General features: G+C 45.8%; 2 protein-coding genes across 5 annotated transcripts in view; both read left to right on the plus strand.

Moving 5' to 3' along the window:
- ADPRM (ADP-ribose/CDP-alcohol diphosphatase, manganese dependent) overlaps positions 1 to 16,745 on the plus strand; it is a 280,967-nt gene that overhangs the window by 160,809 nt on the left and 103,413 nt on the right. The window lies entirely within an intron of this gene.
- On the plus strand, positions 6,399 to 14,056 carry LOC135362945 (divergent paired-related homeobox-like). Its single transcript, XM_064582418.1, has one exon. The coding sequence runs from the start codon at positions 12,637 to 12,639 to the stop codon at positions 13,192 to 13,194; it is 558 nt and encodes a 185-aa protein (XP_064438488.1). The 5' UTR covers positions 6,399 to 12,636; the 3' UTR covers positions 13,195 to 14,056.

Here is a 16,745-nt window from a genome sequence, read left to right on the forward strand (position 1 = left end):
TTTGGAAGATGCACTCGTCCCTTTCATTACTTTGTTTAAGAACACCAGTCAGTGGTCACAGATACGGATCCCATCTGTTTCCTGTTCCAGAGAAGGGAAAGATATGACATGCACCATGTAGACCCACATACGCCAGGGACTGTGTCCAGAACTGATATCACACTGGTGACCATAGTAACCTCTGCCGGAGTGGATCCCGTGGTCTAGCAGACCAGGTGATAAGAAGCAGCCTGGAGAAGGAGGTGGGATATGAACTGGGGCCAAAGGGCTTCATGGCTCGCTCTCAGAGACATCCTACGGGAAGGAGTTGGGAGTGGACAGTGTGAGGCTTTCCATGGCAGCCGGGAACACTGCCTGTGCCAAGATCCTGCCTTCACAGAGACCACCAGCATCAGGACGATCCAGACATAATCCCTTTCCTTCCGCCAAACCACATCCTGGGTTAAAAGTGAGTAACATGAGCGGAATCTTTTTTCCTCCTGTCCTTGCTGCCAGACCACTGACCAGCGAGAGCCCCCTTTAGGATTTCGAGTCACACAGGGTGATGGAGGAGCAAATTCCAGGAGAGAAGAAAGAAACAAGCTGACCAGATGCCCCCTTCTCCCCAACCCCTCCCCAGTTCCTAGTGCCCTAAATGGTTGGGGGGAGCTGAGTTATATATTAGAGTGAAGTTTTAAATGGGGTTGGGCCAAACTTTAATAATGAAAAATGCCCCAAAGCCCACAAAATTGGACCCGGATCCCATGAAGAATAAAACAGCAAAAACATGGAGGGTTTGAAGTGCCTTATATAATAAACTCACTCAACCATTGGAACAGCCCCACAGGGCAGGTGTGGTTATTAACAGTCCCCTTCTCTCCCATGAGGGAAATAAGACACAGAGAGGTGAAGTACCTTGCCCAAGGTATCCAGCTTGCACCTTGACTCCAGAAACAGTGCTCCCAACGCTGTCTGACCATCTGCCTCTCCTGCAACTCCATGAATCATCCCATCACGCATTCGAGGCCAGGAGCTCTCCAAGGTTCTGGAGAGCGCCTCAGAGGCCGGGGCCAGACAGCATAGGATCACACTACAGACCACGATTGTATTCTGAGTTAAGGGAAACCACAGGCGTGCAAATCCCAGCCCTTTTTATGTCTTCTTCACACTGTCCTAGTTACGCAGCACGGTGCTGGCATCTATTAAACAATTAGTACGTGTTGATTGAATGAAAGTAACGAGGGAGTGGATTCTTAATTATCTTCAAAAATTTCATTTTCCCACAGCCCAATTAATTTTAAAGAGACTCAAGTATTTCTACAGCATCATGGCAATAATAATATTATTAATAATTGCAGTCGCCATGCGCGGAGCATAATGCGCCAGGCTCAGGGCCAGGGACTTTATGTTGACTCTGATGTATCTATGATACAGAAATTCTACGTCCCGCCAGTCCGCAGCAGTTTTTCCCCACGCGAAGACCCAACCCGGTCTGGGCTCACAAATCCCATAGGTGAAGAAGATGGTTTCTCAGGAGTGGCCACCAGGTGGCGGTGCGACACCATCCTCACCTCTGTACCTCGCCTTAGGGTAGCGAGCAAGGTGGGCCAGCTCGGAGGGGCTGGCGGATGGTTGGGAGCCTCGTGGTGACCACCATGGCCAAGATGGGGCCCAGGCACTGAGCCCTGTAGTTGGGGTTTCCAGTGAATGCCCACGAGGGGGTCTTTTGAAAGGACCCTCGCTGAGCTGTAGAGCATCTTCTCGCTGACATCTGAAATTGAGTCCCTTCATTTTAATTCAGTTTATCAAGGAACTATGGAGGCTCAACTCTGGCCAACAGCCCTCTGTTTCCCTCCCTCTGTTTCAGACAAGGTTGGGCAGGAGGACAGGAAGGCCATTGGGCTCCACTCATGTCCAAGGAAGACCTGCTTAGGCATTTAATGTTATATCCAAATTAGGCTGTACCTAGGATCGTTACATTTCTCCTGGTGTCAAATCTGTTCCATGAGAAATACTTCAGTTATACTACTATTTTGTACTCTCTTTTAGCATATCTTCTTCTTTCTTCTTCTTCTTTTTATTATATAAGCATCTTTAAAACTTGGAAGTGTCCAGTGCTCCTCTCTCAATCTTTGAAGAACTTCAACTAAAATGCTTGCAGTCCCAGCAATATGACTCATTGGTCATGTTTTCACTCATCCTGTGGTTTTTGTTATCACGAATTCCCTCTTCTGGAACTCTTTCCTCTCCCCTGGGCTGGCTAACTCCTGTCTGTTCTTCTGGTCTCGGACTGAACATTAGCTCTTCTGCAAAGCAAGCCCTTGGGTGCTCCTAAAGCACCCAAATTTACCCCCATTGTAGTGTTTAATGCGCTGTTATTCTTGTGTCCTTCCCTGTGTCTACCAAGAGATGAAGGGTCCTCAGTTTGAGATCTACAGACCTTTAGGCCATCCATAAAGCCCCAACATTTGAATTATTTACCAACTGCCACAATAATAGTAGATCCAAACGACCACAATACCTCAGTGGCCTCCTATGCTAAGTGACTATTACTGGGGCTTCTTTCAAGGGCTGTACTTAGCTTGATTGGGCTTGTTTAAATCTTGGGATGCCTGGCTGTTGGCTGATCTAGGTTGGCCTTTGCTGGGGCAGCTGGGCTCCGTTCCCCATGTTTCTCATCTCCCTTCTGGGTGAGACAGCTAGCCCAGGCTTGTCCTTCTCGTGGTGACAGTGGAAGCACAAGATATAAAGCCCCAAAGTGCAGGCTCGTTTCAAGCTTCAGCCTCAGTCATTCCTACTAATACCCCACTCACAAAGCAAGTTCCACAAATAAACTAGCCCAAAGCAAAGTGGTGGGGGCAGGTCTTGCCAAGCTACATGGCCAAGGGCATGATGCAGAAAAAAAAAAAAGGGGGAAGGATTAGGGCTGGTGCTGCTGTCTACCAAGGATTGTATTCCAAAATACCGTATAATTTCTGGAAAGATGATCTAAGGTTTTCGCCAGTTTTTCGCCGTGACCCACATCCCCCGGATTTCAAGAACCTCCAATATCTACTCATCCTCGAATTCAGGATCTACACCGACTTAATTTTTATGTCTTTAAAGCCTAGAGTAAAACCTGGAGCATAGTAGATACGGAACAGCTATTTGTTGAATGAATGAGTAGTGAAAGAAAGAAAGAATGAATGAATGTAGGTGCACACCCTATGCGAAATTCAGGGGATAGAGAATTGAACCATAGGAGGCTTCTACCCTCAAGGAGCTTCTGAGAGAGCCTTTGGACGGGATTTGAAGTCAGGATGTGGGTGGACAGCGCTCAGCCTCAGCCAGAATAAAGTGTGCATCATTAGGAGACCTTAGGGATGGAAGTCAAGGAAGGATTATTATTCCTGGAGGAGACAGAATAAATGAATACACTTGACTTCTTCGGGTGCCAGCGTGGGTTATCATACAGAAACCATACGCTAGGCAAATAAACATATACGTGGGCTTAAAAAAAATGCAAGTGGAGACCTTATGTTTATTGGTGTCACGAAGTGAATAATGAATTTTCTTAGCAGCTCCTTCTAGAATCCTGACTCTCAGAGGAGGAAATTGGCTCGGCCCAGGAAAATATCTTGGTATGCTGCTCAGGGCAGAAGGTGAGACCCCCCTTCCCGCCAAAGGCATGGCTGTCCAATACAATGAATTGTTTGTTTTCTCCTCACACAGAAGGAGCGAGAAAAAGGGATAGAAGAGCGTGGGGTAAGGGAGGAGATAAAATCTGGGGTAGTAAATCACAGCTGAGACCCACATAGGAGAAAAGAGTAAGAAATCCCTGTAAGAAAACTGGTAAACAATGCCTGGGCCTTTGCAGAAAATGTCTAATAAGTGTTTTTCAGGGTATGGCTGGGACGTGTTCTGTGTTTTGTGACCCCGAATTTATGGCACTCTCAAATGCATCCTGCATTTTGTTTGTCCTAGCTTTGTTGGTTGTCTTTGTTATGCTGCTGTAGGAACTGGGGAAAAGATTGAGTTACTCGGTAGGATCAGTGTGGTCTCAAAACAGATGCAGCAGACTTGGAAGCAGGAGCTTTGAGGCGGACGTGCCTACGTTCATCTTTGGAACCTGGGGAAGGCTTCGGACACCCAGACACTGTGGAGCCCAGGACTGGCCCAAGCTCAGCTAGATGGTGTGTCAGTCTGTTTGTGTCCGATGGCCACTCAGTGCTTGCGTAACTGTGGGCTGGCTTCTTCAATTCTCTGCCTCTGTTTCCTCTCCTCTAAGCTGGGGATAAGAGTAGTGTCTCCCCGAGGTCCTAGGAAGAGTTTAGCAAGAGGGCGAAGCATAGCACCGGGCACATATACTCATGCATGTCAGCTATCACTGGTTTATTAAGTATAATAATAATACTTACTATTATTATTATCATTGCTTTTCTTGTTATTAATAGCCGACATCTGAGGAGCACTGGCTTGGTGGGCTGGAAGTCACACAGGACTGGGAATCAGAAAGCCGGTGTCTGGTCTTGGCTGTGCCCCGGGGGCCATGTGCCCTTGAGAAAGTCACCAGGCTTCCCTCCTTTTCTCTATTAACTGGGGGGAGCATTTGACAAGGCTCTCTCCAAGGGTTGATTTTTTTTTCCTTTCAACCTGCAGGAGGCGCCATGGCCCCACAGCTCAGCCCCTGGACTCCCCACCCCACAAAGCCCAACTTGACATTGAAGGAGGAACCCTAGGTTGCAGTCCACTCCAAAATCCATTTTCCCCACTCAGCACAACACCGAAATGGGACTGACTTGGTGTGTTTGTTTACACCCCTTGGGAACTTATTTCCCGTTCACTTAATTACCTAATACTCAGACATTGCTGTGCAAAATTCGCCTCAGATACATTTTGTAAAGTCATCTAGAAGCATTCATTTGGTGCTTTGATTAAAATGTGCAATCTTCCCCAGGCTTTGGCATGTCGTTAAATAATCGCACCTCCAGTGAGAAAGTAAACAGCACACTCTGGGGCACAGAGAACAAGATAAATGTGGTGCGCATCCAGCAGATATTTTATACTCCATCCCCCAGGCAAACAGATGATAGCTGGGTCAAGTGCTGTGCGGATGAATGCCGCCTTTCGGTTGCTTGCTTCTTGCTATCTTGTTGGGAAGAAGCATGACCCAGAAGCAGAGCAGAACCCCTCTGCCCGACCTTTCCTGCCTCCATATCTGCTTGACTTGGACCCAGTCTTGGAGAGTGAATGACCAAGGTTTGATAGCCCGCTGGAAACCTGGCTCAGCCCCAGGCTCTTCCGTAACTGCTTTGCACTCACTGTGCAGGGGTCAGGGGGCTGGACGCGGGACCCCCTGCTTAGAGGGCAGATGATGCCCTTGAGAAGTTGCCAACTTTGAGCCAGGCCCCCACCTTTCTCAGTAATTAGTGATATTGACCTTCAGCATTTCACTTTACATTTCTTCCTTCTTTTTCTTTCTTTTTTTTAAAGATTTATTTATTTATTTTAGAGAGACAGAGAGAGAGAGATCAAGTCGGGGAGGGGCAGAGGGAAAGACTCTTCAAGCAAACACCCCGCTGAGTGCAGAGCCCGATGTGGGGCTCTATCCCACGACCCATGAGATCATGACCCGAGCTGAAACCAGGAGTCAGACACTCAACTGATTGAGCCACCCAGGTGCCCCTTTTCTTCTTCTTCTTTTTTTTTAATAAAATGAGGAAGCTTGGCATTGCAGATAGCCCTAGGTGAGATTCACTTGCACAATGACCTTGAGCAGGTAATTTATAAATACCTCCCTGAGACAGTTTTTTCATCTGGAAAAAGTGGCTGAGAGTTGACATGAGAATTAAACCACTTGAGATAATGTGTTTGATGCATGGCACACAGAGATTGTGCCTGTTGGGGTGATAGTGTGCTGGTTTGGAATGAGTAAGGGTCAGAATTGGGTTTGAATCTAGGTTCTGTCAATTTTTAGCTGTGACTTTAGGCAAGTTGCTTATTTTCTGTGGGTCTCCGTTTCCTAATCTGTGAACAGAAATAATAAATACTCATTAGGCAAGAGGAAGATGACATTAAATTAAATGAGGTGATCTATATTACATACACATCTACCTGTCTGCGTAGAGTAAACCCTCCATAAGCGCTATATCATCAAAGTGATGGTGATGACCGATGGCATAATGAGCCAGTTCTGAGCCCCAGAACCTTTGGGAAGTCTATCCAAGATGATGCCCCAACCACTGTGGTTTAAGAAGAAGCTGAAGGAAGCTGGCTGATGAGGGTGTTTATGGGAAATTCTTTTCCCTAGTGTTCTGACTCCAAGGTATGGGAATTGAGAGTCTAATCACCAAACAGACATAGGTCCTTCCTGGATTTTCCTTCTTGTTCCACAGGGCATAACAAGGAACCTAAGGAAGTAGGGGGGAAAGAGGAAGACCATCTGACGCCTTCCCAGTTTGCTATCTATCTATCTATCTATCTATCTATCTATCTATCTATCTATCTATCTATCATCTATCTATTTATCTATTTATCTATCATCTATCCATCCATCCATCCTTGATCAAGCTCTCACTATGTACTTTCTAGTTTTGAGGTTTTAATTTAGACAAATGGCATGGGACCATCTCTCCTCTCCCATGTGTCTACTTGCATCTCCAAGCTGACACAGGAAAGATTTATTCCAGGCACAGGATGCTGGAAGCTTTCCTGTCCCGGCCTCCCTGGGTCTGGGGGAGACATGGTTGTATCAGGGCAAACTGAAAGTGGATCTCCCCTGCCCTTCACCATCTACCCTAAGGTTGCCTTACATGTAGATGAAAGCAGAGGCAAAGCTATTTGAGAAAGTGAATGCTTGAGAATATGAAATTCCGAAGACAAATTAATTTGGGCATGACTACAACATATTTTTTCCCCCAAAGCTAAGTAAGACATAAATCTGATCCTTAAGAAGTTAACATAACTTAAGATCTAGAAGCCATGTTCCTTCTTATCTTGGGACCTTGAACATGCTAGTAATACATGCTTAATTCATCCTTACCCTTTGCAACACTTAATCAACAATGTGACAGATGATATATCATCAATTGCTCAATGTTCAATGGAGTGTAAGCTCCAGGAGGGCAGGGATCATTCATACTACAAATAGCTACAATTCACCTATATACATTCCAGGCACTGTTTGAGCCCTGCAGATGCACTTTGCCTCATAGAACTTTCAGTCTCATTCCAGGGATGGGAATAAATGGTATTACTACTACTTAATATGGTGGTTGGGTGGCATTCAAGATTTCTGAAAGATGTGAGGGACCGTATCATGAGGATATCTGGAGAAAGAGCATTTGGGGAGAGGGAATGGAAAGTGCAAAGGCCTTGAGGCTGGAACATGCTTGGTATGTCCAAGAAGTAGCAGGGAGATGAATGTGGTTGATGCAGAATGACCCAATTCTAGAGTGGTGGAAGATGAAATCATAAAAGTAGCAGGTGGCCCTGGCTATTATTCTGAGCCAGAGGGGAAGCTGTTTTTGAGCAGAATTGGTAGCATGATCTGATGAACATTTCAAGGATTCCCTTGGCTGCCATGTGAACAGACTGCCATGAGCGGAGACTAATTTCCTATTACACAGTCCAAGTAAGTGTGGCTTAGACTAGGATGGTAAGAAGCAGATGGTCTACATATCCTGCAGGAAGAATGTTGAGCAGAGTACCATGTACCAGTTATCAATCCTGGGGAAGAACTCCAAACACTTCTGCCCACTGCATCTTGGTTTTGAAATCACCAAGGAAGACACAACGCAGTCTAGCACTGCGTGGAATGATGCTTTACTTATGGAGACAAGAGGCAGAGCAAGATCAGCTCCAATAGTGTGGATCAGTCCCTCGTGGCAAGCAGGGCCTCCCAACAGCCAGCACACGACAATTGCCTATGCACACCCCTCTGGTGCTGCATTGGAAGGACCTCAACCTCTCTCCCATGGAGCTGGAAATAATGGAAGCTGGGGGCATGCCTGAGGACCACTGATATACACGCTTAAGCAGAATAAGGGAACACTCACTGTGCCTGAAACAGGGAAAGATATGCCCACATGAGAAATGGTAAGCCCGCACAGGCTGTGCCCACTCTGTAATCTCTTGGTAAGGAAGCATTCCAGACCCAAAGCCCATTCTTTGAACCCAAGTGGAGGTAGAAAGACTGCATGAAATTGCCTTTCCCAACAGTCTGTAGGATTTGTTGTTTGAGTGTTGGGACTGGCGGGGAGGAGGCAAGAAGGACTCCAAGGCTTTTAGGTAGAAAACTTGAGGTACCAGTTACTGAAGACTGGAGGGGCGCATGTGTGTGCATGTGTGTGTGTGCATGAGGGTGATCAGGAGTTGGGTTTTGTTCCTGTGGAGTTTGAGGTGCCTATTAGAAATCTCACTGAGATGCAAAGTTGAGTTTTGCAAAGCTGAGTTGTCTGGAATTTAGAGGAGAGGTCTAGCTGGAGATAGAAATTTGGAAGCCATCACTGTACATGAGTTTTAATGCCCCTAGACTAGATGAGATCCCTCGATGGGAAGGCAGATAGGTACAAGGAAGCTGAGGGCTGAGTCTGGGTCCCTTCAAAGTTTAGAAGTCTGGGATACGAGCCAGGACCAGGAGAGAAGACCAAAAAGCAGTAGCCAGTCATGTAGAAGGAGAAGTTAGAGAGAAAAAAAACATTCTGGAGGCAAATCGTAGGAGGGTTTTAGAAAGAAGGGAGGGACAAACTTTGTTGAATGTTTCTGGGATTAAGTAAGATGAAGACTGAGAACAGACCATGGGATTTGGAAACCCAGAAGTTATTGAGGACCTGGATAAGAACTGTTTTGGTGGCGCTATGGGCAAGCCAGTCTGGGAAGATTGGGTTCAAGAGAAAAGGGGGGCAGAGAAATGGTAGGAACTGGAAGGGAGTGAAGAGTCAGGAAGGCTCTTTTCCCTGCCCTCCCCCCCCCCAATCTGATAGGAATGATCAAGAAGAGAGGGGAAAATGTGATGATGCAATGGGAGGGAGTGATTGACTGATCAATGACTTGGGTATTGAAAAAGAGAATGAAGATACAGGTTCAAGTGGAGGGGTTGGCTTTAGACAGGAGCTTTTTGGTTCATCTATGGTAGTGGGAGGGAAGGCAGAGTATACAGGCCAGATGCCCCGAGGCTAGTAGATGTGTTGTTGGGAGTCTGCAGAATTCTCTTCTGATTGCTTTTATTTTCTTAGCTGAGAGTGAGGAGCAGGCAAGAGAAGTTATAACACGATTGTTTAGTTCTCTGATCGGATTTCCTCAGAATTACACCGGGCAGGAAAGTTGATGAATGAATGACTTGGGAAATGTGGTAGGATCGCAGATAGCATTTGGGCCCATTGAGCTTGGTTGTCACGCATTCCAAGTGAGCCAGTCAGAACGCTTGCGTATTTTTCTCCCACCAAGTTCAGTTGCTTGGATGAAGGCTCAGAATGGTTAAGAAAGTGAGATTTGGTAAGTGTTGTGTTTTTCTCCAGATGTGTGTTAGGGGAGGAGGAAGAAAGGATTTGGAGCATATGCTAGAGAGTAGTGATAACAATACATATCAAGTGTAAGCAGGGTAAGAAGAAAAACAAGGAAATAAAGGGATTAAGGGACAGTAAGCAAGGGGTAACCACCATTGCATTTAGATTACAGAGGGGTCAGTAATTTTTGGAACTAACTAAAGATAAAAGGCAGTGGTTGGAGAGTAGGATCCTCCAAATTAAGATAATGGTGTAGTGAATTACCTGTATGAAGAGATCTAGAGTATGGCTGTGGGAGGGAGTGGCTGAGTTAAGATGAATTAGAAAGGGACTGAAGGCAGTCATGGAACTGAGTGTCCAGGACATTACAGGGGTTTTCTCTGTGGAAAGAGAATTCACTGAGAACCCAACCTGAAATACTACTGGAGAGGGAGACAATGAGCCAGGTGCTCAGCTCTTATGAGGAATGAGGGGAATGTCCGAGGGGTCTATAGATGGCCCCCTAACCAGAGAGTTCGGTCTGGCAGCATGACCTTCGAAACCAAGAGTGTTGTGGGGTTAGGGGTAGAGGTATGGGAGATTGATAAAGATCAGGGAAGATTCCTACCCCACCTCTAGGCCCAGTGGAACAAGGGGTAGGAGAATGAAAAGAACAGCGAGTTCTTGAGAGGACAGCAGAGGAAGGTGTGTCCTTAAGTAGAGCTTTGAGATTTTTTTTTTAAGGTGGGTTCTAGACCCATGGGGATCTGGCCTCCTCCAAGAGCTGCCTCCCTGCTGCAGTCATGTGGCCCCTTCCTGGAATTGTCTTTTCTTTGGCCACAGACCCTTCTGTGATGCAATATATTATAGGGGTTAGCATCACACAGGCTTTGAAGTCCGACTGCCTTGATTCAAATCCAACCTGCATTCTTGCTCCACTCCTTATTAACTCTGTGAACTTAGGTTAATTGATTAAACTTTCTGTTCTTCAGTTTTGTCATCAGAAACACAGGGGTAATAATGGGCTTAATTACGGGGTTGTTGTGAAGATTAATGGAATCAATATAGGCACAGTGCTTGGAATGGTGCCTAGAACATGGTGAGTGCACATATTAGTTCCCGCTATTAATATTATTATTTTTAAAATTAATATCCTGCTCCTGGTGTGTTCCTTATTCTGTTGGGACAGAAAGGGGAAAGAACCATTTAGGGATGCAACTGAAGGTATAGGGATTTTGCTGATAATGGACTATGGGTTCCAGAGGATCCAATGGGAGGATCTGAGTAGTTAAGGGTAGCAGGTTAGGTGGGGGTAGAGGTCTAAGGGATAATATGAGCTGAGCTGAGGGAGTCTTAAGGCTTCTTATGCAGAAATGAGCAGAGATGAAGAGCAAGATGGAATCAGTCCTGTTGGTATCTCAGGTAAGAAGGGCAGGAGGCACAGTGTTGTGAGGGGCAGGGAGCCCTGCAGTTCCCTTCAGGTCTGCTGCTGGGAGGGCAAGGCTGGGTGAAGGGCCATCTTGCCTGGAACTTGGAGGTTCCCTCTTCACATCTGCCAGTGGACATGGTTAGTGTGGTTTGCAGCTGTATCCCTGGTATCTAGCATGGTGCTTGGCACAAGGAGAGCCCCACAACATCCTTGCTAAAGTAATGAAAGACACTTCTGGAGATGAACATACTGTCATGAGCTCCCCATCAGCTCGGCCTCTGCTAACACCTCACACTACCTTTTTTGGAAATCTGACTAATCCCTTGGTCAGATTCTTTCTGAACTGCACCAGGCATCCTGGTACACCTCTGTACCTGTGATGGTCTTGCCTGTAAAACAGTTGTCCTTGTAGCTCACCTCACCCAGAGTTGAGATAAAAGGTGTCATACAATGTTCCCAAAGCTGGGTTTCAGATTGCCTGAGCAGATGCTACTGCTGCAGAATAACCAAAAATGTTGAAATTGAAACCAGAAGGACTTGTTGAGCCTTGCCTTTTTCTGATGGGACAGATAGTTTCTTTTTTCCTTGGCTCAGTGCTCAAGATTTTGTGACATGAAGCCATCCTGCTGCTGTCCCCCGTGGCTGCCCATCCTTACCTGCTGTGGCCGTCTGCTCTTGGGTTATGGGCTGTGCTGATGAGCTCTGATGAGCTCATCGGGGACCTGGGTCCTAGGAGACAACACGTTGCAGACAGTAATCCGGGGGGTCGTAGACTGGATGGAAAATTACCCACAGGCATATGCTGTTTGGCTCGCATACTGTCTTAGAAAATCAGAACATTTTATGTAAAATTCCAGATTTATGGCTTTTTGGGGAAATCAAAAGGCTCAGCCACACTGACTCTGGGATCCTCCATGGCAACTCTTAGCTGGAGGTGCGTCATGACGCCCCCTGCTGGCAGAGCACTGGCTCTCTGAGTCAGTAGAGACCCCTTCATGCATGCTCCTTGTGACTCTAACATTTATATTATAGGTCTGCTTCTCACTGGGCACTGGCATTTAAAACTTGAGCTGCCCAACCTAAATAGAGGGGCATTTGAGGGCATGTGCAGAGTGTAAAGTAATCCGTGAAGGATTAATGACTATCTGGAATATTGATGTGCCGGCCACAGAATGGCACTTGGACCCTTTCTGGCTGTTTGTGAGAGTAAACAACTTACATAATCTCTAAAAAGGAAAAAAAAAAAAAAAGCAAAGACCTAACTAATTGACACATTCTGGTCTTCCCGGAAATTTTAAACTTAAATCAGGAGCATGGGAAACTATTGCATAATATGCTTGAGAACACCGTGGTTATCAAAGTAGAAAAATGCCTGATTCCTCCCCAGCATAGTGGAGAATTTCACAGTTCTCTTTACTCCTTCGTATTGAAACAACACCAATTATCACCTGCTGGACTCTTCGTGGATTTTGTCACTTTGGAAACAAGTCGTGGAGTACTGCATTTTTTGTGTGTGTGAGCAGTGCAAAAAAAAAAAAAAAACTGAACAATCTCGCGACCGAGGTTATTTATTTTTTTCCCCCAAGAACAACTTAGCCCCTGACTAGCTGTGATCTTGGGTGAGTTGTTTAACCTCCACAAACCTTGGTTTTCACCTCTATAAATCTGAAAGTAACAGTTTTACCTTACAGTGTTTTCGTGAGGATTAAATCAACGGTCTACATAGAAGTGCCTGGCACAGAGCTCTTGACACAGGACCAGAGCATGGGGACCCAGCTAGATGGGAAGGCAGGCGCAGGGGACCTTCCTAAAGGAAAGGATCAGAAACATTCACAAAGGAAACGAACCATGTTCACTGAGAAACAACTGGCAGATTTAGAATTCTTATTCAGCAAGAACCCATACCCCGCTCCCAGCCTTCAGAGAGAAATGGCCTCGAAACTGGAGATACATCCCACCGTACTGCAGGTTTGGTTCAAGAACCACAGAGCAAAAGTCAAGAAAGCCAAACAACAGCAGTTAGCTGGGGTGGAAGTCAAGACCAGCTCTTCCAAGAGACACACGGATGCCACTCCAGGAGCCCCCGATGGTGCCCACCCTGCTTCCCTAGTTTATACAGACCACCCCATACCTTCCTTCCAACTCAGCATATGCTCCAATTTTGAGGCTCTCCCAGACCATTCTTTTGGCCACAAAATAGTCCATTTCGGCTGCTGCCGAGATCCTAACATCTACTCCCTATGTCCCATTACGGAATCCCAAATTCTTTCCACAAGCTTCACTGCTAATTCTTTGGGTTCTTCATCTCCACCAAGAACTTAGTGAGCAAAGCCAGACACAAAAGGTCACCTACTGTAACGATTCGCAATGATTCCAGATGAGAGACAGAGTTGGGATCTACGCAACATGGAGGCATTTCAGAAACGGGCTTCACGAAAACGAAAGAAGACCCACAAGTGCCTGTGGGGTGGAATTGAGTGGCAAGAGTCGCTCAACAAACTATTGCGATGGGCATGTTTCATGTTGTAATTCGGATGGCAGGAACCTGCATGTATAAATTCATCCAAAGACACAGAACTGTAATATTGTATAACATACACCACAAAAAAACAATCACGTGACAGGACGAAGCGTCAGCTAATGCCCGGTGGTAACCATTTTGCAATATATAAATGTATCAAATCAACACATCATACACCTTACACCTGTATCTCAGCCAAGCTGGAGACAATTTTTAAATTATATCTCAATAAATACATACAATGAGAAAAAAAAAAAAAAAAAAAAGAAGTGCCTGGCACAGAGCTTGCCACTGAGAAGCTTTCCACTGAATCTTTCTGTTCACGGCATTCATAAGGAAAGACCCCTAGCCAAGGGAGAACCCCTGGGAGGCCCACACAAGGAATCTCCGAGAAAGATGGGGAGAAGGGGACTGAGGTTCTGCCTCATGGAACCAGCCCAGTCTGGAGGGAGGGTGGCTGTTCATCTGCTGGTCTGAGTTACCAGCTCTGGGAGACTTCTTTTCCTTCAAGAACCAGGTTTATAACATTTCTGCTCAAAACAATACTTGCCCCTGGGAAACATGCAAGGAAAAATTCTTTGGCCACAACTCTCTGGCTCTGATGTCTATTTCTTGGGGCCATTTCCCCAGGGAGGCAGGCAGGCCAATCAGCCTGGATTTTCTAAAACAGCCCAAATCTAAGCTATTCCTTCTCCATTGGTCATTAACCTTGTTGAGGTAACAAGCATTTACAGTGCACCTTTTAATTGCCAGGTACTGCATTAGGTTTTTGATACAATGATCAAAGACGTGCCTCTGCCCTCAAGTAGCTGACAGTCTAGGGGAGGATGTGGATAAATAAACAGATGCTAAATATACTGTGACAAGCACTACAATTGGAGTATACTCAGGATGCCATGGGAGTTCATGGGAAGGGCAACAAAATCACTTTGGAGAGATTTGGGAAGTCTTTCTGGAAGAGGTAAGTTCCAACTGAGACATGAAGGATAAATACGGGTTTTCAGGCCAATAAGGAGGGAGAAGACAATTCAGAAAGAAGGAGCAGCTGTGCAAAGAGCCAGGGGAAGGCAACATGGCAGGTTTAGGAGTCCGCCAGTGCTCATCAAGACCAGAGCGCTGTTGAGAAGTCCCACCATCACGTAGGGCTTTGTTTGCTGTACTAAGGAGTTTGAACTTGATCCTTAAATTATTTCAGATACCCCAACATTTTGGGGCCCAGCCTGCATCTCTGAGACAACTTTGCATACCCAGAAGTGACCCACATAGCTCCGCTTTTGAAATGCACGGTCAACGTAGTTGTTACCTGGATGACATAGTCCATGTTCCTGAGCACACACACTTTACATTTTCAGAGACAGTCCCTTTTACACGTGTTTCATGGTCAGAACAATGCAACCCAAATTTTCATTTGGACAAATTAGAATTCACATATTTAACATAAAAATGGCCCACTGCTTCTGCTCCTAATGCTGCCACCACCGATGTACCCATCCTCACATCTCTGAGCTTTTAGGGACTTCAAATATGGCAAGTGCCCATTTCATAGACTTCCAACTCAGGTTTGCAAAATCATGGGTAATACTCTTTGTTTTGCCAAAACTGGATTTGATTTCTATCTTCAGCTCATGCCACTGGCAGGGGAAATTTAATCTTGGTTACATCAGGACAAACTGAACCAATTCAAGGGTTTCTCAGTCAGTTCCCCCTCCCCTATTTCCTCCATGATTGCACCTAACTTCCAGGAGGCTAAAGGGCTGTCCGGCAAGGCTTTGGGAGTGGCATCTGGCTCTTTGTCATCACATCTTCTCTTTGCTTCTACCACTACTGCTCAGTTGTCTCTGCCCTCCTTTGCTGGCCTCCTATGGGATGTCTGATCCCTCATCTTTTCCCTGATGGTTGGTTCATAAAGGCCACTTTTATCTCCACAAGAGGACCTGTAGACACCAAAGATTGAATGGGAAGCATTTGTCCTCTTACCTCATCACGTGGTAAGACCCTTGACTCAATTTCTTTATCATTCTGGCTCCATGGTGGGGTGGAGAACCCTAAGACCTTATTCACTTTCCTAGGCCCCGCTTAGCAGGTGAGCTATGATTCCTTCTTGGAATGAGGGAAGGAAGGCTCTTGGCCTTATGATTCTCCCCCAGTCCTACAGACCTGACCCCAAAGGGACAGGACACAGAGCAGACCACTCATAGGACCACTCATCACTTCACCCTTTTTCCATTTTAGGAGATTTTAATCTAATATAAGTGTTCATAAAAACCAGCTCTAACTGATCATGGGTTCTTTTTGCCTACTTTTTTTGGAAATAAACTTTCTGCTTGGGGTCTTTATGGGTTCTGCTTTGGAACTCCAGTATCCCTTTCTCTCAAACTGCCTCAGCCACAGGTTCAAACATTCATTTTGAAATACAAAAGCTGAGCATGACTTGATTGATTTATTTATTTTTATTGCTGTAACAAGAAACAACCTTCCCCAAGGGCAGTTGGAACAAAACAGTCTCACTGTTGGTTAATGGAAGGTGGGAATAAAGGAGTATCCAGGCAAAATTCTCAAGGATAGAATATTCTTCCCCCCCAAAATGTTACTCATTGTGAGTAATAAACAGGCAGCACTGTTGGGTCTTAAAGTGGGCTGTAGTAGAAAAAGGGGGAGTAGAGTCCATAGTCCATGTGACCATGACATATGTCCGTAAATATAGTCCATGCTGCCCATAGTTTAGAGTACTAGGTGGTACTAGTCTAGAAACTAGGGCCTGTTTACTTTCCTCCCTACTCAGAAGGTATATCAGAATGCAAGAGTGCTGGAAATGCTATGCTAACAAAAACATCCACTCTAATCTCCCTCCCCTCCCCTCCCCTCTCTTCTCCTCTCCCTCCCACTCTCTCCCTCCCTCTCTCTCTCTCTCCATATATATACTCTTTACAAGCCTGTGCACCCAGGAGAAAGTGATGTCTGTTGCTTACTGTGTCCTGTAAGTGCAAAAGGATGGTAACCTCAGTTCTGTCCAGTGAACTCACTGCAAAGTTAGACCAAAACACAGTAGCAGCTTCCTGGTTGTTTGTCTCTGGAAGAGTCAAGCCATGGAGATCCCAGGACCATGATTCCAACATATGGCGTAAAGAGGAAATCTCCTGGTCCTTATTGCGCTGTGTTTATAAAGGCCGAATGGGTATCAGGGACTTCTTCTGAACTCTCTTTCCAAGGTTGGGCATTAAAGTTGTCTGTTTATTTGTTGGCTTGCTTCTTCTAATGTTAACTGGGAGAGTTGAGCTGCCTTGAGCAGAGATAGCATAGACTCTCCACAGTATGCAAATCCTTTGATTAGCCTCAGAGACTGAGCTCATCA

The sequence above is a fragment of the Mirounga angustirostris genome, unplaced genomic scaffold (assembly GCF_029215605.1).
Source record: "Mirounga angustirostris isolate CCGP_5_RB_7025 unplaced genomic scaffold, mMirAng1.0.hap1 SCAF_17, whole genome shotgun sequence".
NCBI lineage: Eukaryota > Metazoa > Chordata > Mammalia > Carnivora > Phocidae > Mirounga > Mirounga angustirostris.

Bases quoted from the DNA above. Each gene is read 5' to 3' on its own strand.
- LOC135362945 (XM_064582418.1), top strand. From the start codon at position 12,637: ATGGGGACCCAGCTAGATGGGAAGGCAGGCGCAGGGGACCTTCCTAAA.